This window comes from Piliocolobus tephrosceles, chromosome 6 (genome assembly GCF_002776525.5).
Source record: "Piliocolobus tephrosceles isolate RC106 chromosome 6, ASM277652v3, whole genome shotgun sequence".
In the NCBI taxonomy this organism is placed as follows: Eukaryota; Metazoa; Chordata; class Mammalia; order Primates; family Cercopithecidae; genus Piliocolobus; species Piliocolobus tephrosceles.
The window spans coordinates 42,160,255-42,183,610 of NC_045439.1; the positions used below are offsets into that span (position 1 = coordinate 42,160,255).

A 23,356-nucleotide genomic window follows, 5' to 3' on the forward strand; every position below is an offset into this window, starting at 1 on the left:
CACCCTGGGTCACAGCAATAACCCATTCATTTCCACACGGGCCAGGTAGAGAAATGCTGATTCAAGGTGTGGTGCTTTCTAGGACACGTGATGAGAAATAACTGAGGTTACCTCCTCTATGTAAGCCTTGGGAAGAGGCAGTCCAGCAGTGACCTGAAAGGAAAAGAAACAAGAGTCAGAGGCATTTCCTATTTAAATCTCCTAGCTTAAAACGGTGCTTCTCATGTGTTAAAGGCAAGAGGCTGCAATGCTTGCAGACTGTACAGCAGTATAAGATTTCCTGCCCTAAGGACTTAGGGCATGTGACCAATCACACAGCACAGACAAAAACAACTGTTCTGAGCAGCGTGGAAGACCTCTATGACCTGAATTAAGGAGGTGAGAAGGACCGGATCGATGGTGGGAGAAGTGGAAAGGGGTGTACCCTAGGCAGATGCAGTGACTCATCCAGTGAAGGCCATAGCAGTGGGGTTGGGAATCAAGGGGAGCGTGGGGAAAGGGGAAGCGGTCGGGCCTGCAGAAGTCACCCTGGGATGTCTGTCGATGGAGCCTGTGATGAGCCCTGCTGTGGTTTCATAAGCGGGTCCACAATGCCAACCCAGCATTGGTAGAGCTGAACCATGGTGCAGGGTCAATACAAACAAGAGGGAAAACAATACAGAAGGATTTTCTTTCTCTTTTATAGAATATATCTAAAGGATGGAGGTGTCTGGTGCCGCCCTCCGCCTCAACGCCCCCCAGCCCCCAGTCTTGATCTATGCCATGGCTCAGCCCTGTTGCATCCACAGAATTGAGCAAGTGGGTGAAGGTGTCCATTTCATGGGTCCCACCATGGGCAGTGGATAGTGATTAGGAAGCTCCGTCCTCTCCCATTGCAGTGAGACCACAGTGCTCCAACTCCAGAAGGGGCCATGTGGAGGCAGAGCAAGAAGCAAGGACCTTACATGTAGCTTCCCGTCAGCAAGGTAATGGGAGCAGGACGCCTACTCTCTTGACAGAGCCATATGTGCAAATGTTTCCCTCCATGCACAGCATTATAGGACATTATCCTGACTGTGAGGTCAGGAGGAAGCAAGGAAAGGAGGTGAGATGGTGTGAGGGTGAGTGAGGGGTGTAAGAGAGAGGAATGTTAGTTGTGACTGGGGAAAAAAAAGGGAGTATATTCTGCGCTACTAGCAGAAAGGAGTGTGCTGGGTTGGGAGTGCCTTTGGCACTCAGGGATAATTAAGACTGGATAGGGGTGCTGGGGTTGTTATGGCCACATTCCCAGTGTGCTCTGGGGACCCAATCCTTTGAAGGGGTCCATGAGGTCAAAACTATTTCCATAAGATTACAAAACATCTTATGGCCCTTTTACTCTCATTATCATCCTCTCATTGAGCATATAATGGACTTTTCCAAAGGTTATGAGACATGTGATGTCACAACAGATTAAGTGCTATCTTCAATTAAGCCAGACCCAGGAGAAGATCTGAAAAATGGACAATGCCTAAATTTTGTCGGGAAAAGATAGTGTATTTTCATGTTTACAAAGTTATTTATGTTAACATGTAATTCAGTTTTAATTTCTAATGTGGTGAATATCAATAGCTATAACCCACATGAACAAAAGCTCCTTTAGGCCCTCAATAACTGTCAAGAGTGTAAAGAGGTTCTGAGGACAAAACAGAGAACTGCTACATTAGAACAAACCCTGACCAAAAGAAATTTGATTTTTATCCTGTAGGTGAGGGAGGCCTTATTTCCTAAGTTACAATACAAGCTCCTGGTGGACAGGAATTTAATGGTTTTTCAAATGATTTCAGAAAACTAGCACCATGTCTTTTCATGTAGGACCTAAAGAAAAGGTGTTAAAATACTAGGATAAAAAGTAGAGTAGTAGGAATTTCTAAGCAGTAAGAATTCAGAGAAATACAAAATTCAGGCTGGAGGTGAGGATGAGTCAGTCTCCACCTGTTTCTCTGTTACCCAGGGCAGCCCTGGGCAGATCTGCCATTCTCCTCTCCCCCGCTCCCTCCCTAGGGTGTGGAGGCCCTGTCTAGCATGAACTACTCAAGAAGGGGCTGACCTCTGTCTCAGTAACTGGTTTGGTTGGCTGGTTGCCAGTGTCACTATACAGAGGGATGCAGATTTAAAAAGAACAGTCTGAACGTAAAACAGTTTTTTGTGGGGCTAGCCAAGCACATGGTCTTGGAGGGGTTTAGATGTTGTCAGATGTCCTCCGAAAGGTAGGCCAGGCAGCCGATTTTGGCCCTCTTAAAATGCTGAGCGCTGACGGTGCCTGTGAGTGATAAGGCAGCCAACACAAGGGCTGTCTGCCCGTCCCTTGCTTTTGCTGCCTATTAATCACGAGGATAAAAGCAGCTCAATGAAGAAACAGGCAGAAGTCATCCAACTTCCTTTCGGCCGTCAGCACACTGCTGATAATCAGACACTCCAACCCACTGCTCACCGTGGGGCCGCCCCCGTGCATCTTGAGAGCTCTGACAGTGGCAACAAGCACCACCACGTGAGGGCGGAGGCCGGAATACCGGCATTTGATGTTAAAAAACTTTTCCATTCCAATGTCTGCTCCAAATCCCGCTTCCGTCACTGTAAGGAGGAAAGCAACAGTAAAAATGCCATCCCAATTCCCCTGATGTTAAAAGAAATATACAGTCTATTCACTGGTTTTGCAAAAACACTAACCTACAAACCCTTCTGGTCCAACAAGCTTCAGTGCGATCTGGTCTGCAAGGATGGAGGAATTGCCATGTGCGATGTTGGCAAACGGGCCAGCATGGACAAACACTGGAGTGCCCTGTGGAAACCAGGACACCATGAGCTGAGCTGCCAATCCTGCTTCAAAGTGGGATCACACACTCAAGAATACGGAATTGATTTAGAATCAGAAGGAAAAATACTTCCCAGAGGGAAAATACAAAGTCCTCTCTTTTATTTTAGTAACCTCCCCGTCACAGGTGTGAGGATGAGAAGAAAGAGATGAGCAAGTGGAGAAGGTCTCGACTACCCAGGTTAAGTGTGCTTTATAACCACTCTGCTCTGACTATCCAAAACCAGTTCAAGAAGGCAGGAGTCACTCTGCTCACCTCCAATGTCTGCATGAGATTGGGCTTGACTGCGTCCTTCATAAGCACTGTCAATGCACCACTCACCCCCTACGAAACAAATGTGTGCAGCATCAACTCCCACCAGCAAAAAAACCCAACCTTCTGAAACCAACATTTGACATTCTAGGCTTACCCATGTTAGCCATCTTGGACCAATTGATACTTTCACCTGAATCAGACCATTCATGGTTTCTTTCTGGATATGCTGGGAAGTTGCCAATTATTTATTTATTTATTTATTTATATATTTATTTATTTATTTATTTATTTATTTATTTATTTTGAGACAGAGTCTCGCTCTGTTGCCCAGGCTGGAGTGCAGTGGCGCAATCTCGACTCACTGCAAGCTCCACCTCCTGAGTTCATGCCATTCTCCTGCCTCAGTCTCTCAAGTAGCTGGGACTACAGGCACCCACCACCACGCCCGGCTAATTTTTTTGTATTTTTAGTAGAGACAGGGTTTCACTGTGTTAGCCAGGATGGTCTCGATCTCCTGACCTTGTGATCCACCCACCTTGGCCTCCCAAAGTGCTGGGATTACAGGCGTGAGCCACTGCACCCAGCCAAAGTTGCCAGATAGAATAAAAATGACATTCACATGTAATTTCTGGAAAATCATGTGACTCTGGAAACAAGCATCTTTATCAAGCTCTGCTGCTGACTGATGTGAGAAATCCATTCTAGACTCGTTTAAAGCATAGCAATGCTTGTTCCTAGAGTACTCGGTTATTTGTAACTCTGGTATCTGGGCAGAAATTTCTATAAATACCAAACTCAATATGTGTCTTCCAAAGCTGAAACTGCAATATTACGCAAGAGTTCAATACCAACTTTTAACATCAGGTCACTCTATTAAGCCATCAAAGTGTAGCTGAACTAACTAGCAACAAAGATAAAGCAATGGTACTCTTGATGTTCTCTGCAAATTGAAGTCATACACCCACTTTTAGAGATGCCCACAGGATGAAGATGTTACTCAAATCACCTGGACTTGAGATCTATTACTAAAGCATACTACCTATTATTCACTCTGATGTACTTTTTAAACATTTCATAATTATCTTGCAATTAGCAAAATAGGATTGAATTGATGAGTTAACTGCAATGTCTTAAGTACAGCATTAAATTTTGTTATTAATAACTGCTGAAAGACCCTAGGACAACAGACACAGATATGTCGCCAAGTTTGGCATGCCTGGGTACCCACCAGATCTTCGGCACTGACGGGCTCCCCTTTCTTACTGGATGCCACCACCATTTTGCCCAGTCTCTCTCTCATGTCTCCTAGAGAAGTGGTGAGAGCCAGCACAGCCATAATTTCACTGGCCACAGAGATATCAAACTGGGCCTGTGGGCAGGGAAAAGAGGCACTAGCAAAAACTGTGTGTTAAACCAGAAGTGTGAATTGCAAGTGATCCTTTTTTACATCGGAGGCTTAAACAAATAGCTTAAAAGGATAGAATAACAGAATACTAACCAAAATATTTAATGAACATAATCCTCTAATAGCAAAAAATATTAATTAATTATTCCAAGACCCTGAGTTGTCAATTTTTTTTTTTTTGTTTAGACAGAGTCTCATTGTGTCATCCAGGCTGGAGTGCAGTGGCACAATCTCGGCTCAATGCAACGTCCACCTCCCGGGTTCAGGCAATTCTCGCACCTCAGCCTCCCAAGTAGCTGGGATTACAGGCACGTGCCACCATGCCCAGCTAATTTTTGTATTTTTTTAGTAGAGACGGGGTTTAGCTGGACTGATCTCGAACTCCTGACCTCAAGTGATACGCCCGCCTCGGCCTCCCAAAGTGCTGGGATTACAGGCGTGAGCCACCACACCCAGCCCTGAGTTGTCAATGTTTTAAAATAAATGTTATAGTAGGACCAAAAAGCTATGATTTTACCATGGCCGCTTATAATCATGCGCTTATTGTTTTCTTCATATACAAGGGAACAATATGGTACCTCTTAAACCAAGGAGATATACAGTGAAATGGCTACAAAAAAGAAACAATTTTAATCAATTTCTATGCAAGGATATTCACTTGGGGCTCTCCACCTCCAGGAAAAAATGCTGGGGGAAAAACACACAGGTGACACATGGGATTTATTGCAAAAGCTGTCAGGAGTGCTCAATGCCACACACCTACTCACTTCCATTTTAAAAGGGAGAAGGCAGAACAACACCTGGCAGTATCAATCGTATGAGAGAGGATGGAGGAGGAGAGAAGCAGCAAGATCTAGTGCCTCTGAACTAATTTCCTTGGAAAGGGACAAATTGTTACCGTCCGTGTGTGACCCTTCTCCGTTGGAGCCTGTCCAATCGTGATCTTCCTCAGGAATCTATCATTGGTATCCAACACTAGAGCAGACAGGCAAAATATAGAACGATTTTGAGTAAAAGGACCACAAAGTTAAAGGAAGCAGCAGAATTTTAAAGCAATAAGTCTAATTGCATGATTGTCTATCAATATTTGATTTCAAAATGGATGGCAAAGCTAGAATATGTGTTAAGAAATGATGTTCATATACCATAAATACACAGGAGTTATTTTTAAAGCAAAGGAATGTGGAGTGGCTTGGTTTTATTCCATCTAGAGAATTCAAACAGTTAACTAGAAATCTGGAATCTATTTTAAAGCATATTCTACATATAAGAAAAACAGAGCAGTCTACATTTTTTCAAAAGACTGAGGTTTGTGTTGTTGTTCTGTGGAATGATGACTCATTGACTTTCCACCACCGTAAGAAACACAGGAGCCATCAAATCAGGGCAAGTGCAAATATCTTTTGAAACATGCTGGGTGCCAGTCCTGGTCTGGAAGTTTAGGAAACATAGCACACTTAGCAGAGATAATTTCTATTCTGATGACAGAATATCTATCCAATTGTATAACCACGAAAAACATGGCAAAGATCAAGCAACTAACCAACTAACGACCTCCCAGGACTAACTACTGTTAACATTTTAGTGTACCCTCAGTTCTGGTTTTTTGTATGTGTAGTGTAATAGGAAATATATTTGACCTTTGCCATGGGTTCCTGACACAAGGCTCATAGAGCTCTTGGAATTCCAAGGGTGATAGGAGTGTCTCATTCATTACAAACTCCTTTTGATCACACCTGAGTTTATGGTAATAAGTGACTTATGGTAGTTCTCCTAGACAGCCTCAGGAAAGGACTGGTCACCAAAAAGAACAAATGATTAGAGGACTGGAACTTTCAGTCCCACCCACCAACCTCTGGGTAAGGTATTAGGGGTGTATATTACTCTTGAACAGGCCGGGCGTGGTGGCTCACGCCTATAATCCCAGCACTTTGGGAGGCCAAGGTGGGCAGATAACCTGAGGTCAAGAGTTTGAGACCAGCCTGACCAACATGGAGAAACCCTGTCTCTACCAAAAATACAAAATTAGCTGGGCGTGGTGGCACATGCCTGTTAATCCCAGCTACTCAGGAGGTTGAGGCAGGAGAATCGCTTGAACCTGGGAAGCAGAGGTTGCAGTGAGCTGAGATCACTCCATCGCACTCCAGCCTGGGCAACAAGAACGAAACTCTGTCTCAAAAAAAAAAAAAAAAAAATCCTGAACAACATGATTTGATGAGCCTCTGGGCTGGTGAACACATCCAGGTGCTGGGAGAGTGATGCACCCTATGCTTCTCTTCCATCTGGTTGTTTCTGAGCTGTATCCTTTATAATAAACCATGAACACAAGTGAAATGCTTCTCTGAGTTCTGTGAACCATTCTAGGAAATGAACCTGAGCAGGGGGTTGTGTGGACCCTCCAGTTTATAACCAGTTGGTCAGAAGCACAGGTGACAACCTGGACTTGCGATTCGTGCCTGAAGTGGGGCAGTCTTGTAGGACTAAGCCCTTTACCTATAGGATCTGCTCCAGACAGTTAGTATCCGAATTGAGTTAAATCACAGGATCCTCAGTCAATATCCACTGGAGAAGTAAAAGTTGAATTGTTGTGGAAGAGAAAAACTACCCATCTGGTGTCAGAAGTGAGGTACTGAGAGTACTATGAGTATGGAGAGGAAACAGGAGTTGCCATTTCAGTATCAAATGCCAAACAATATCAAAGAAACACAAAATGAAATGATCCATATTCCTATTAGTAACATCATTGTTGATGGCTGAATATGTTTTAGAATTTTAGAGTTTTTCATCTTAGAGATTGGTGAAGAAGTGTGAGGATGTGAGAAGCTCACAGAGTACAAATTTGCCTATATATTTTGTGGGTTTTTTTTTCCTTTCAAGATGTTTTCTATTTAAAAATTAAAATAATTTCAAAGTAAAACACACACACACACACAATGAACAAAAAAACCCAGTTCATACTCTAAATGAGTCAAGAAGGAGAAGCATTTTTAAGACACTTGATAATATGCCAAATTATTTTCCATAAAGACTATCATAATTTCATACCAAAAGCAGTGTCTTATATAGCAATCAGACACACACACATGCCCCACTCTTACTGTAATGTGTTGTTAGAGCCAACCGTTATTTTTCAAAAGAAAGAAGTATCAGGTTTCATGTAACAAATATTTCTGTAAAATATAGCCAGTCAATAGGTATGACTACCTCTAGTTTCTTAGAAAACATGAATGAGACACGGAGCAAAAGAAAAGTAAATCGGATACTAAATCTTCAAAATGGACTTTTAGCTTATTCCTTATAAAATATTATACCATTTGTCTAAAGCTATTGAAGCAAAGGCAGATAAATTCCTGTGTGGTTTTAGACATTGAGAGTGTCATCTAAAAAATGCCATTAGCTAGCAACAATTATTGAGTCAAGGAAAATCACAAAAACAATCAATAAATTGGCCTTCAGCTGCATTCTGCATGAGTGGATGAAGATTCCTTCTCAATAGTGATACAGAATAGAAAGCTGCATTGTTGATGCAAAGTAAAATCTAAGCTACACTAGTTGTGCATTGAGAAAAGTAATATATGGCAGTGAAGCCAGGCAACCTACTTACTAAATTGGTAAGTAATTAAACCTTGAAGGCTACCTAATTTGTTATAAGAGAATTTAATAAAATGAGGTAAAAAAATGATTAGGTAGGCCGGGTGCAGTGGCTCATGCCTATAATCCCAGCACTTTGGGAGACCAAGGCGGGCAGATCATGAGGTCAGGGGATTGAGACCATCCTGGCTAACACGGTGAAACCCCGTTCCTACTAAAAATACAAAAAATTAGCCAGGTGAGGTGGCGGGCACCTGTAGTCCCAGCTACTTGGGAGGCTGAGGCAAGAGAATGGTGTGAACTTGGGAGGCGAAGTTTGCAGTGAGCCAAGATTATGCCCAGCCTGGGCGACAGAGGGAGACTCTGTCCCCAAAAAAAAAAAAAATTTTGGTAAGCTAGAGAACTACAGAAAAAATCAAGTCATTTATGCCACACAAGAGTTCTAAGAATAAAGGTCACACATGATTCAAGAAGTGATTAAACATAATTTCTCTACTTCATGACACCAAAACTTTTTGCATAAAATTAAATTTGTAAAATGTTATTTTTGGTTTAACTACCCTAATTTCAGCCAACACTGAATAGCCAGCAAAATGTTCGACCAATCCAATGAACAGAGATTTGATGACAGCTAATAAGGAGAGATACTGAGAGGTGGCAAGAAAAAGAAATAATGTCACCATCTTAGTCATGCCTTAGCCAGTAAAATACCAACATGGAAGCTTCTGAGCCTCACATTTTAACAACTCTTCTGGAGGGTATGGGGTGTGCAGTATAATCAAAACAAAAGGGATTTGTATACTGCTCTGGTACCTCTTTGCCAAGTTATGGTTTCTGGATCAATGTCCAATCTTGCAAATCTGTTTATCTCTTCATCTGTCAGTGTGGTAGGGTCAGTCTTTTCAATGCCTAGTCTCTGAAAGGGTAGGAAAATGAAAACATAAAATAAGACAAATAGAAGCACAATAAATGTAAAACAAAAATTTTGATCCCTAGCTCTAAATGGGATCCCCTCTAGGAAATGCAAACCATCTTGAATTCAGAAGGAAAACCTGTGAAAGCTGGGGGTTATTTCCCACTGTCAACCTAAAAAAAGACATTACAAAAAATTATCTCCAAGTAGGTTGAGTTTATTCAGGAATGAGAGATGAGGATTATAACTTGGGATGCCACAAATATGCGTAGTGAGGGAAGGAAAGCTTTTACTAGCAATGAAGGAGAGCTTTGGCTGGTTGTGGTGGTTCACGCCTGTAATCCCAGCACTTTGGGAGGCTGAGACGGGCAGATCACCTGAGGTCAGGAGTTCGAGATCAGCCTGGCCAACATGGTGAAACCCTGTCTCTACTAAAAAATACACAAATTAGCTGGGCATGGTGGTGGGTGACTGTAATCCCAGCTACTTGGGAGGCTGAGGCAGGAGAACTGCTTGAACCCAGGAGGTAGAGGTTGCAGTAAGCCGAGATCGTGCCACTGCACTCCAGCCTGGGTGAGACTCCATCTCAAAAAAAAAAAAAAAAAAAAAAAAAAAGAGAGAGAGCTTCACGTAGTCTGCTTAGAAACAGAGTTCAGAGTTCAGGTCGAGGCTACAGTGAGCCATGATTGTGCCACTGCACTATAGCCTGGGTGAAAGAGCAAGACCCTGTCTCAAATAAAAAATAAAATAAAATAAAAAATACAGAATTCATCACTCCCAGAAGCTCAAAGCAGAGTTGTCAATTCATTGGTGCAGCTGCCGTTACTGGGAAAGCGTCCTTTCAAGAGCATCTTATCTGAATTACTCCCATCCTAAAGAATGTCTAGTGGTAAGTCTTGTCATGGAAACATAAGTATACATTTGAAACATGCAAGCTGTGCAAAGCAGGAGATGTGTGAAGGATGTGAAGGGATTTCTTGTGGGGTTTTATTAAGTCATTGGAAACAATTTTTGCTCTTTCTTTTTGAGACGAGGTCTCATTCTGTCACTTAGGCTAGATTATAGTGACCCAATCATAGCTCACTGCAACCTTGAACTTTTGGGTTCAAGGGATGCTCCTGCCTTAGCCTCCCGAGTAGCTGGGTGTAACTACAAGTGCATGCCATCACACCTGGCTCATTTTTAAAATTTTTTGTAGAGACGAGGTTTTGCTTCATTGCTCAGGCTGGTCTCGAACTCCTGGGCTCAAGTCATCCTCCTGCCTTGGCCTCCCAAAGTGCTGGGATTACAGGCCTTGCAAACAGTTCTTATCACAGACATGTAAGTGTGAGCCTCCTCTTCTTCGTGTCTTCCCAGCCCTGTTTTTTCTGGGTCTGACAAAAGTGATTTTATCCCAATATCTGCAAATTCACATTACTCACACACGTACAAAGGTATTATTAACATGTTTGTCCCTATAACTGAGCAGCAGATTTCCCTAAGCCTAGACCTAAATAATCATAGTATCATAGTGACCAAGAAGTGTTGTAAAACACAAGTCCAATTTTCTTTTTTGAGACGGAGTCTAGCTCTGTCACCCAGGCTGGAGTGCAGTGGGGCATCCTCAGCTCACTGCAACTTCTGCCTCCCGGGTTCAAGCGATTCTCCTGCATCAGTCTCTTGAATAGCTGGGACTACAGGCATGCAGCCGCACGCCCAGCTAATTTTGTATTTTTAGTAGAGACGGGGTTTCTCCATGTTGGTCAAGCTGGTCTCAAACTCCTGACCTCAGGTGATCCGCTTGCCTCGGCTGCCCAAAGTGCTGGGATTACAGGTGTGAGCCACCATGCCCAGCCTTCTCATCTCTTAAAAAAAAAAAAAAAGAAAAGAAAAAAGCTGGGCTCAGTGGTTCATGCATGTAATGCCAGCACTTTGGTATGTCAAGGTGGGCAGATCGCTTGAGCCCAGGAGCTTGAGACCAGCCTGGGCAACACGGCAAAACCCGGTCTCTACACAATATACAAAAATCTGGGCATGGTGGTACCTGGCTATAGTCTCAGCTACCTAGTTGGCTGAGGTGGGAGAATCACTTGAGTCCTGGAGGTCGAGGCTGTAGTGAGATGTGATTGCACCACTGCAATCCAGCCTGGGTGACAGAGTAAAACCTTGCTCATGCCTGTAATCCCAGCACTATGGGAGGCCAAGGCAGATGGATCACCTGAGGTCAGGAGTTCGAGACCAGCCTGGCCAACATGGTGAAACCCTATCTCTACTAAACATACCAAATTTAGCTGGACATGGTAGGCAGGTACCTGTAACCCCAGCTATTCAGGAGGCTGAGGCAGGAGAACTGCTTGAACCTGGGAGGTGGAGGTTGTAGTGAGCTGAGATCACACCATTGCACTCCAGCCTGGGAGACGGAGTGAGACTCTGTCTTAAACAAACAAACAAACAAACAAAACCAATACATTTTTGAAAAATTAAAAAACAGAAAACAAAAACAAAAAATCCCTGTGGCCAAACGTGGTGGCTCACGCCAGTAATCCCAATACTTTGGGAGGCTGAGGCAGGACCATCGCTTGAAACCAGGAGTTTGAGACCAGCCTGGGCAACATGGTGAGACAAGGTCTCTACAAAAAATAAAGTAAAAAATTAGCCAGGTGTGGTGGTGTGTGCACCTATAGTCCTAGGTACTCAGGAGGCTAAGGTGAGAGGATTGCTTGAACCTGGAAGGTGGAAGCTTTAGTGAGCTGTGATTGTGCCTCTGCACTCCAGCCTGGGTACAGAGAGAGACCCTGTCTCAAAAAAGAAAACAAAAAACAAAACAAAACACCTCTCTTTTGCTATTCCTTTACGGTCATACCCTCGCTCATCCACACCGTTAGCATCTATTGATCTGTTCCCTAGCACTATAATTTTCTTTTATTGAGAATATCATACAAATGGAGTCATGCAATATGCAAGCTTTTGAGACTGGCTTCTTTTGCCCAGCATAAATTCATCCAAGTTGTTGTTTGTATCAATAGCTCATTTATTTTTATTGTATGGATGTACCAGTTTGTTTATTTATTCATCCACTGAAAGACATTTAGATTAGTCCCAGTTTTGGGAAATTATTAATAGAGCTGCTAAAAACATTAATGTACAGATTTTTATGTGAACAGAGATTTACTTTGGGTGAGATTTCTGGGTCAGGTGGTATGGTGTATGCTTACTAACTGTATATTTGTTACAGAAATTCAAATAACATATAGATATAACCACGCTTCTAACTGTTTAACACAGACCCTTATCTATTCAGGGGAAGGCAAGTATTATTTTACAGACGAGTGAACAGAGAAGTCATTTAACAAATTTGCTTAAGGTCCCAATGATGCAAACTCCAAAGGCTGCTACACTGCCACGATGGCATCCTGACTCTTGTTCATGTTATAAAGGAAGTGTCGTTTTTTTCTTAGCTGAGGGCAGGTTGTCAGTGTTCTATTTATTCCACGCTAGCCACTTCTAAACTATAGATAAATGAGAAATAACCTCTACCATCGATCTTTGCTAGGTATATCACGACTTTAAGACTATGATTACTGATGTAACTTCATCTAAAATAGGCTACTCCAAGAAGACTTTTATGTCCTAATCAATGATCAGATTCTAGATTCCACACAATATAAAAAATGTGGAAGAAAAAAAGCTTACCTTTAACCTTCGGATTTGGATATCAGAGAACTTTCTCACTCCATTTACTGATGGCACCAAACGATTAAAGAGAGCCTTAAAGAAAAGAAAGGAGCTTTAAAATGAGAGGAACCCCATTGCCTTGCTACCTGCATCCTCAGCACCCAAGAGACCAACACTAATTCAGATGGTTCAATACTTTCAAAAGTGTTCAATGGGATTCATGGAGCTTTGGCATCCTACCTTGTCTGTCTGGGTCAGTTCATGAAATATCCGAGCATCAATGGCCGCAGCAACGAGGTTATTAGCTGCAGTGATGGCATGGATGTCACCTGTGAGATGGAGATTAAACTACAAAAGAACAGAAGCCACATTAGTCTCCCAGCTGCTCTGTCTCTCTCCAACTTTCATTCTATTGCAAAGCTCAATCCCTATTTTAAAGCCAATGGAATACTGAAGGCAGCCCAGCTAGTGGACAAACACCCAATACAGGGAGTTCTTGAAAACATAAATGACTGGCTGGGCATGGTGGCTCACAACTATAATACTAGCACTTTGGGAGGCTGAGGTGGGCAGATCACTTGAGGCCAGAAGTTCAAGACTACCCTGGGCAACATGGTGAAACCCCACTTCTACTAAAAACACAAAAATTAGCCAAGTGTGGTGGCGCACACCTGTAATCCCAGCTACCTGGATGGCTGAGACAGGAGAACCTGGGAGGCGGAGGTTGCAGTGACCCAAGATCACACCACTGCACTCCAGCCTGGGCCACAGAGGGAGACTTTGTCTCAAAAAAAAAAAGAAAACATAAATGACCAATTATCTGTCTGCAGAAGAATCGCCTCCCAAATACAGAACTTGCAGCTTTTCCAAAATGAGATGTCCAGAGACCACAAATACCACACCACTGGGATCAACAGCAACACTGGGTTACTGAGGACACACCTTGAAACAGCGAGAAGTGCACGGGAGCAGCACCAACTCTATGTCTATGCACTGTTCCTATTTCTGCTGTTACATAAATGAATTCTGAATTCACTGTGTGTTGGTGCTTCCCAATACCATGCTTCATTTGGTGATTTGCTTATAATGATCATTCCCACTGAAAGCCAAAGTTTGAAACCAAGCTGTATCACAAGTCTACAAATTAAGTTGTTTTCCCCCTAGGTGTTGCTTCTGCTGGGAAACAAGTCATTTGTCCACTAAGAGCTCTATAAAAAAGGCTAATTTCCAGAGAGAAAAAGCTATAATAAAGAATCTAGGCTGGGCGCGGTGGCTCACGCCTGTAATCCCAGCACTTTGGGAGGCTGAGGCGGGCGGATCACGAGGTCAGGAGTTCAAGATTAGCGTGGCCAACACGGTGAAACTCCGTCTCTACTAAAAATACAAAATTAGCTAGGCGTGGTGGTGTGCCCGTAATCCCAGCTACTCTGGAGGCTGACGCAGGAGAATTGCTTGAACCTGGGAAGCAGAGGTTGCAGTGAGCGGAGATCGTGCGATGGCACTCCAGCTCTGGGCAACAGAGCAGGACTCCATCTTGGGGAAAAAAAGGCATCTAATTCAGCCAAAGAGAAAAAAGAAAAAAAAAAGGATCTAATTCAGCCAAATCCCCAAATACTTTACCTCTTCCATAGGAATGACCTGGGAGTAACCTCCTCCTGCAGCGCCACCTAGGGGACAGGTCAAGGGTAGGGACTCAGTTAAGCATGCTTCTCCAATGACAGAAATCAAATAAATGCAAATGCATTATTGCAACTACTAAGCACATGTATTTATTTACCTTTTACAATCATTTGGACAGTTTTGATCAAGTGTTTTCTAATACTAAGTAGTTTCTCAATTGAAATTTGAGTTTCAATGACAAAACCATGAACAAATATATACCTACTCATTATCTTTAGAAATAGGTTCCTTGTGATTACCGGCATTTGTTAAAACACCCAGCTGACAGTTACATAAAGGCAAACCTGTTCAATTTCCTACTCTCATAAAACTTCTTTGGCTTTTAAAACAGAAATATTTAAAGTACATACACCTAACACAAAGGCTGCAATTTTTCCTAAATAGAGATATATTTCCTAAATTAGGCTGTTAGAAAGCAGCCTGATTGCTAGATTTATACTTGGATTACAGGTTGAGTATCCCTTATTTAAAATGCTTGGATTTGGGTTTTGGATTTGGGTTTTTGTTTTTCAGATGTTGGAATATTTGCATCATAATGATCCAGCATCCCAAATCCACGACTTAAAATCTGAAATGATCCAATGAGCATATCCTTTGAGCATCGTGTCAGCACTCAAAAAGTTTAGAATTCTGGAGCCTTTCAGATTTCAGGTTTCTAGATTTCTGATGCTCAATCTGTATTAGCCAAAAGCCAGTTAAAAATGTCCAGGACACCAAGCATGGCTGCTCATGCCTGTAATCCTAGCCTGGGAGATCAAGGCTGCAGTGAGTTATGATCATGCCACTGCACTCCAGCCTGAGCTGGGACTCCAGACAGAACAAGACCGTGTCTCAAAAATGTCCAGGTTATCATGTTATCAGTGCAATAAATGTAAATCAGATATATATATATATATTTTTAGACAGAGTCTCATACTGTCTCACAGGCTGGAGGGTAATGGGTTGGGATTACAGGCACGTACCACCATGCCCAGCTAATTTTTGTGTTTTTAATAGAGACGGGGTTTGCCATGTTGGCCTGGCTGGTCTTGAACTCCTGGCCTCAAGTAATACACCTACCTTGACCTCCCAAAGTGCTGGGATTTCAGGCATGAGCCACTTCACCCAGCCCAGAGATTTATTAATATGTATTTCATTTTTGTGAGGCAGAGACCGTGCAGTGAGGCAATTTGCAATAAGAGTAAAAGGAAAATAAAGAGTTCAATAAGCAGAATAAGGAATAGCTCGTGCTGAAGTTGAAAGGGGGTTAAGACAAGCTCAAGAGCAGAACTAAGTGATTACATTTATAAAACAGGTGGAAGGGTGGGCTGGGAACGGTGGCTCACGCCTATAATCCCAGCACATTGGGAGGCCGAGGCGGGCAGATCACAAGGTCAGGAGTTCAAGACCAGCCTGGCCAACATAGTGAAACCCTATCTCTACTAAAAACACAAAAATTAGCCAGACATGGTGGCACGCACCTGTAGTCCCAACTACTCGGGAGGCTGGGGCAGGAGAATCACTTGAAACCAGGAGGCGGAGGTTGTAGTGAGCCAAGATCATGCCACTGCACTCCGGTCTGGGCAACAGAGCAAGACTCCATCTCCAAAAAAAAAAAAAAAAGGTGGAAGGGTGAAGGTGTACCCGGTGTCAACATTTGCAATAATTGCTAAAACAAGCAAAATGTGATACCCTGTCACCAAGCAGAGAAAGCTAACTCTAAGAACCTATCATAATTAATAAAAATTATTTTAATTAAGATAGCATCTTGGCATGGTGGCTCATGCCTATAGTCCTAGCAATCTGGAAGGCTGAGACAGGCAGATCACTTGAGGTTAGAAGTACAAGACCAGCCTGGCCAAAATGGTGAAACCCCATCTCTACCAAAAATACAAAAATTAGCCAGGCGTGGTCGTGCACACCTGTAATCCCAGCTACTTGGGAGGCTGTGGCAGAAGAATCTCTTGAACCCAGAAGGTGGAGAGGTTGCAGTGTGCCCAGATCGCGCCACTGCATTCCAACCTGGGCGACAGGGTGAGTGAGACCCTGTCTCAAAAAAAAAAAAAAAAAACACAAGTTCATAGTACTGCAGCAATAAAAATCTGAGGGTAAAGTATGAGTATAGTACTAGTTTAGAGCTTGAAATAGACACGGAAGAATCACTCTGGTACTTAATACAGGTGCCTTTGACCAAGTCACCTCTGAAGTCCCAGTTGCTGCTATTGTAAAATGGTGACAATACTATCTTATACTGGATGATAAAATAATACGCAAAAACTGGTCAGCACAATATCTGGCACAACGCGTATATTCAATAAGGGGAGGCTTTTCTTATTTCCAACAAAGTGAAACATCTGTGGGGTTTGTCATTGTCTCTAGAGTGTCCGTAAGATGATCAGTAGCTATGATAACCTTTATTGTTACTGTGGCAGTGGACTATGAGGGTCAAATAAAAGCACCCCCAGCTACATATCACCCATCCCCGAGAATCCCTGTGCAGTGGCAAACAGTGACAGCAGGAGCTGGGGAGATCCAATGACAGCCTTCATCAAAAGCATAGTCACAGTCGTTTGTGAGAATGACATTTCTGGTGCTGAAATGAGTCAAAACCTCATAAGTATCATAGGTCACATGGGCCTGGGAGGACTGAAGGAGAAGCAGGTCCCCTGTCATCACCCACGGTCCAGTCTCACTAGTACCTTTTATTCCAAAGGTGGGACCCTGAGACGGCTGTCGCACACATGCAAAGACGTTCTGGTAGAGATGGGCACCAAGGGCTTGCACTAGCCCAATTGTAGTTGTGCTTTTCCCTTCTCCCAGGGGTGTTGGAGTTATTCTTCAAGACAAAAGCAAAAGAGAAAAAGGTTTAAAGAATTAAATGAAGTGTACTTGAATCACTAAATCACACCTAGCAGACCCTAGAGAATGACTCGTAATCTAAAGATTAAGAAAAACAAAGTGAGGCATAGCAGTATATGCCTGTAGTCCCAGCTATACAGGAGGCTGAGGTAAGAGGATCACTTGAGCCCAGGAGTTCCAAGCTACAGTAAGCTATGACTGCACCACTGCACTCCAGCCTGGGCAACAGAGCAAAACTCCATCTCTTAAAGAAAAAAAAAGAAAGAAAAGACAAAGAAAAAGAAAGACAAAAGCCCTGAAAGACATCTTTTTCAAGAGTCTTAGTTGTAATTTCCAAAAAACTTTAAATTAAGAAAACAAAAATGATTCCTGTATTTTAGCTCTTCTTGCTGTAAGAAGCAAATATACTTTATCTTGTAGAGACACAGCTATAATTTTAATTTCTCATTTTATATTCTCAAAAACTAGCTTTTTAATATAACCTCAGCCCAGCAATAAAAGTGAGTGCTTAGTAGATCCATTGAATTAATGAATTTTGGGTTCAAAAAGGTGATTCTGGCCGGGTGCGGTGGCTCACGCCTGTAATCCCAGCACTTTGGGAGGCCGAGGTGGGTGGATCACAAGGTCAGGAGTTCGAGACCAGTCTGGCCAACATAGTGAAACACAGTCTCTACTAAAAATACAAAAATTAGCTGGGCGTGGTGGCTCACACCTGTAGCCCAGCTACTCAGGATGCTAGGGCAAGAGAGTCGCTTGAACTCGGGAGACAGAGGTTGTGGTGAGCCAAGGTCATGCCACTGCACTCCAGCCTGGGCAACAGAGCGAGACTCCATCTCAAAAACAACAACAACAAAAGGTGATTCTATCTTAAGACCGGGTTTTAAGACCAAACTCTTCCACTTACCAGATGGATAACCTTGACCAATTTTCTCATCTGTGATTATCATCTATTCTTACCTACCTCTCAGGATTGCTATAAGGATCAAATGAGATCAAATATGGGTAAAAATGCTAAAATCAAATTAAAGGCACCTCTACATACATGTGCAAAGTGCAAATGCAACGCCTGGTATGAACGATCAGGACTGATAGGAAGATTTGGATGGCAACATGAATAAAAACCATACCCAGTCACCACCACGTATTTCCCATCAGGCCGGTGCCTCAGGCGCTCTAGTGCTGACAGCAGAACTTTGGCCTTTGTTTCACCATATAATTCTACCTCTTCAGACAGCAGACCAATTTCTCGAGCCAGCTTACCAATGGGCTTCAGTTTACAAGATCGTGATATATCAATGTCACTTTGGAAATATAGAAAATAGGTATTAATGTCTATCCACTGAGTTTAATTAATCCCACAGTAGTAACAAGCCCCCAACCCAACCCCAACCACCGATGGCGCCTTCAGAGGGAGCATATGTGCACCCACAGTATCTTTCAACTAAAAACGAACAATTCACAAAGTTTTAAATCAGTAAAATTTTATTTTTACCTTGGAACAGGTGTCTTGAGGTTAAGGTTGTTATATTGAATCATCCACTTTCCTGGCTTAAATTTCTCCCGGAAACGCTTGGCACTCTCTACTGTGCTCTAAACAAAATGAAATAAATGAATCTTAGAAGAGGTGGTTATTTTAATCCTTACTTCAGTTTCAAGCTCCAGGTCACTCCAGTTCAATCACAAAATGAACTGCTTCACACCCACTTATTACCATCCCTCCATCTGAGGTCAGAGTCAACAGGCACCTAACATGCTTTGGGGCTGCTTGCCTGGCCCCTGTCAGCTGGTGCATGTTAGAAAGGCAAAGCAGGTCAGGCGCAGTGGCTCACACCTGTAATCCCAGCACTTTGGAAGGCCGAGGTGAGTGGATCACTTGAGTTTGGGAGTTTGAGACCAGCCTGACCAACGTGGAGAAATCCCCATCTCTACTAAAAATACAAAACTCGCCGGGCATGGTGGCGCACACCTGTAGTCCCAGCTACTCAGGAGGCTGAGGCAGGAGAATCAGCTGAACCCGGGAGGCAGAAGTTGCAGTGAGCTAAGATCGCACCATTGCACTCCAGCTTGGGCAACACGAGAAAAACTCCGTCTCAAAAAAAAAAAAAAGAAAAGAAAAAGAAAGGGAAGGCACACCAAAACAGACCTGGCCAAACCAGGGTGATTGCACTTTTCTTCTTTCAAAGTTATTATATTCCAAAAGAGATTGGAATTATGCCATCCCTACTTTCCTCTATGAATGTGCCTGATCTTATTTCTCTGTTCTTCCCTTCCCTTTTTCTCAATAAATTCACATCTTTACTTAACTTCTGAGTAGGTTTTTGACATTTCTACTTGGGGAGAAAGGCAGCCAAAACTCAATCAGCTTTTCAGAACTCTTATAGAAACTTTTATTCACAAGTACCTGCATGAGCATTGCAACCGTCATGGGCCCTACGCCGCCAGGAACAGGAGTGATGAAGCTCGCCCTCTCTTTGGCCTCGTCGTATGCCACATCACCCACAACTTTTCTCCCATTTGTTTTATCATCTGGTCAAGTGGGGAGAAATCAAAGCTAAGTCTCAGAATTAATCCTGGTGATCAGTTACGACAAAAACTCAGCAGAATTTTAGGGTGTGTAAGTCCCATCAGGCTCCAGTGCCTACTTAACTTAAAAGCTATGGAATGACAGATGCTTGCTATTTCTTAGGGAGAAAATTATTTTACCTGCAAAAATTCACAAGATGCATAAGTGGTTTTTCAGAACCTGGAGAATCCTTCTGTAGTCTCTCAGCTGGCAAATAAAATGCCAACTGTTTTTTATTCTTAAAACCAAACTACCCAGTATATAATGAGCACCTTTTAAAATGTTAATTTGCCAAAGCCTACAAAGGAAATTTTTTGGGTGCACAAAGCTCCAACTCTGTCACAGCTGCCAGATATCGTTTCTACAGCAACTGTCAGCATTTTGTGAGCTCCATGTGTGAGCTGGAGGAACAATTCGACATCCAATTCCAAAGATACAGCTACTTAAATGTATGCTAAAGGCAAAGAATATAATTACACTTCCCTTAAAAGGACACAAGAACAACTACAAATCTTACCAGCAGAGAATAGCTATTCAAGAGAACAAAACCCAGTGATGCATCATTGCTCACTCACACAAAGAACATCCTACACTTGGCTTCAGTGCACTTCCAGGAGGGGCTGGGGGCGGGCCTAGACCTCGAAGCAATAAGGCTCCCAGGATGCATCTGGTAGTCGTAGCGACATCACCATTTCTCTCTGATCAGATTGCCACAACTGAGAAGAAGCTCCAAGGTGGAGGCAAGAAGCCAGAATTAAGAGATTAGCAGGCACTTTGGGAGGCCGAGGCGGGCGGATCACAAGGTCAGGAGATTGAGACCATCTTGGCTAACACTGTGAAACCCCGTCTCTACTAAAAATACAAAAAAATTAGCTGGGTGTGCTGGCGGGTGCCTGTAGTCCCAGCTACTTGGGAGGCTGAGGCAGGAGAATGGCATGAACCCGGGGGGTGGAGCTTGCAGTGAGCGGGGATCACGCCACTGCACTCCAGCCTAGGCGACAGAGCGAGACTCCGTCTCAAAAAAATAAATAAATAAATAAAAAGAGATTAGGTGTAGCATCAGCTCTTTTATTAAAAGTTAGGGCCAGGCGTGGTGGCTCACACCTGTAATGCCAGCACTTTGGGAGGCCAAGGTGGGTGGATCACCTGAAGTCAGGAGTTTGAGACCAGCCTGGCCAACATGGTGAAACGCTGTCTCTACTAAAAATATTTTAAAAAATCAGCTGGGGGTGGTGGCAGGCACCTGTAATCCCAGCTACTCAGAGGCTGAGGCAGGAGACTCAGGAGTCAGGAACCCGGGAGGCAGAGGTTGCAGTGAGCATTGCACTCCAGCCTGGGCAACAAGAGCGAAATTCCAGCTCAAAAAAAAAAACAAAAAAAAAGTTAGTTCTGCAGCTCCTGTGGGCTCCATATTAATCTGAAGTCCAAAATGCAAAGAAGGCTTAACACTACCTATCACAAGTTTGCTGAGGGCAAAATGAGAAAATGTGTACATTACTGAAATTGAAAAAGCAACCTCCAAATGCAAGAGTTTCTCTTTCCACCACAGATACGTAAGATATTTTTTATATGGAGTAAAAGGAGCTGGTAAACACAACTGATTGGGATGGTTTCAGGTTTCTAGAAGATTATAAAGCAGCAAACTATGGCAGAACATTTTCTCTCACAGCCCCTAGAGTCATTTCAAAATGCCAAGGAAATATAGATAGAGGTTTGCCCTCTGTACAAGTTTCAATAGTCTTCACATGTAGTTAGCTTGAAATACCTGCTGCATCTATTTCTATGTGTTAATGTTAGTCATTTTCATTTTCCCACAGATAAGAGACACATATCTTGACCACACGAGTAAGCGCAGCACTGGATGAGTTCAGTTTTGCTCCTAAACCAAATACTGTCAGGGTTGACGAGGCACTGCTAAATACGCAGTGCTTCATGATAGGATGATGTGGTCAGTGGAAAAAGTGACCACTGCTCAACCTAAGTATATGACCTCAGTAATGAGCAAACATTTTGGTTATCTACCCCCAGCCCCAGAATTTCTCTTTCCTTGCCAAATTACATGTACAAAATTCAACTAAAGATCCAGCTGAGCCCTGACTCTTTTACATTTAATTTGGGGACCCTAATAATAGAGGCCAGTCCAGAAGCAGCTACACTGGATAGGTTGAGACTGGACTGGAGTAGGGTGGGGAATCTGTTCCCTCTTTTTAACCCTTCCAAATAAAACACTATTGATTTGGCCCTTCTCAATTTATCTTTAGTAAGCCAAGCAGGAAGAACACTTTTATGTGTTTCTCTGGCCAATACTTTCTGCCCTGCACTTGAATCTTTAAAAATATTCCATCTTTGGAAAAGGTATACACACCTTGATTCACTCTTAATTTGGCAAGTGACTTACAATGTTATCCCTGAGTGGACCATGCAAACTATTTAAGTAATTAAAATATGAACCAAGAAGTACCTCGGTGGTAGAATATGTTGCTTCTAAAATGAACATATGCAAATATCAGTCTTTAGGTCCTGCAGCCCATTTGCTGGTCTGTAACTGAGTGATTCTGCCATCCTTTGGGGGACACAATAACATTCAGCTTTATCAACATTCATTTGCCTATATGCAAATTACCAGTAAAAACACTGTTGACCAGGAGGGAAGATACTGCTTTGATTTTATTCATATTTTATTGTCTACGTAAGAAATTAATGTGAACGGGATGGCAAGTTTCATGTTTAAGTCAACATTTCCTACCTATCTGCGAGACTCCAGATCCCCACCCAAGTTTTTCTTCTCCATCTCTCACATGTAATCCAAAAAAAAAAAAAAAAAAAAAAATGCCAAAAGCAGAAATATGTTACAGAAGATGCAAGGTTTTAAACAGACTGAGCTTGAACGTCATATCGCAAGTATTCAAAGTGAGGAGTTGTAGGAGAGCAATTTCTTTATCGCCTGTTAGATAATTACACTACAAGAAAATGAGTGATCAATTATGAGCTACTGTCTTAAAAGCACGGTGGGGAGAGTGGGAGGGAGGTTAAAAACGGTGAAGGCTTGACAGTGACTAATGTTCCTGGCAGCTCAGCGTCTACATCTGAAACTTGAGATGGGAAGGGAGAAAAAAGACTATTCTTGCTATAACTCCCTTCAACAATTCAACAGATATGAGTGCCAGTGGTCAGATGGCAGGAGGCTGGATGTGGCGCCACAGTGACCACTGCCCTTGAGGAGCTATCTAGGTAGGAGAGCACAGGATGCCACACGTGAGACACATATAGTAAAAGATACAATACACATGTTCTATGGGAGAGGAGGGAGGGAGAGAAAGAAAGATCATCCCTTGATAAGGGGAAATCAAACAAGGTTTGGAAGGAAGAACAGACATGACAGGGAGGAAGAAGCTGAAGGTGAAGGTCAAGTTGAACCTTATTCAGTTGTGCAGCCCAAGGCCTGGCATTGTGCTTGATACACAATAGTTGCTCAGTTAAAGATAGTTCCTTTCTTGAATCTATGAGGACGCATACAAGTTTTGCCGTATTGTTCTGTGAAGTTTTCTGTTTGAAAGAATAGCCCACTCCACTAAGAATGCAGGGATGGGAACTACAAAGGACAAATGAGGCATCTGCAGGGA

The 23,356-nt window shown here is 42.9% G+C and overlaps 1 protein-coding gene across 2 annotated transcripts in view; it reads right to left on the bottom strand.

The window, feature by feature from the left end:
- Positions 1-23,356, bottom strand: part of MTHFD1 (methylenetetrahydrofolate dehydrogenase, cyclohydrolase and formyltetrahydrofolate synthetase 1) — a 77,781-nt gene that overhangs the window by 15,630 nt on the left and 38,795 nt on the right. Inside the window, exons 9-22 of one of the 2 annotated variants that reach the window (XM_023232167.3) lie at positions 19,572-19,696; positions 18,663-18,760; positions 18,298-18,471; positions 17,011-17,147; positions 14,273-14,319; positions 12,893-13,000; positions 12,671-12,745; positions 8,899-9,001; positions 5,393-5,469; positions 4,318-4,458; positions 3,090-3,158; positions 2,689-2,800; positions 2,453-2,592; positions 112-153 (exon numbers count right to left, since the gene is read on the bottom strand). In XM_023232167.3, the coding sequence (XP_023087935.1) occupies positions 112-153; positions 2,453-2,592; positions 2,689-2,800; positions 3,090-3,158; positions 4,318-4,458; positions 5,393-5,469; positions 8,899-9,001; positions 12,671-12,745; positions 12,893-13,000; positions 14,273-14,319; positions 17,011-17,147; positions 18,298-18,471; positions 18,663-18,760; positions 19,572-19,696 (1,448 nt within the window). The remainder of the gene's footprint in view (positions 1-111; positions 154-2,452; positions 2,593-2,688; positions 2,801-3,089; positions 3,159-4,317; positions 4,459-5,392; positions 5,470-8,898; positions 9,002-12,670; positions 12,746-12,892; positions 13,001-14,272; positions 14,320-17,010; positions 17,148-18,297; positions 18,472-18,662; positions 18,761-19,571; positions 19,697-23,356) is intronic. The other variant, XM_023232172.1, reaches the window with a different exon arrangement.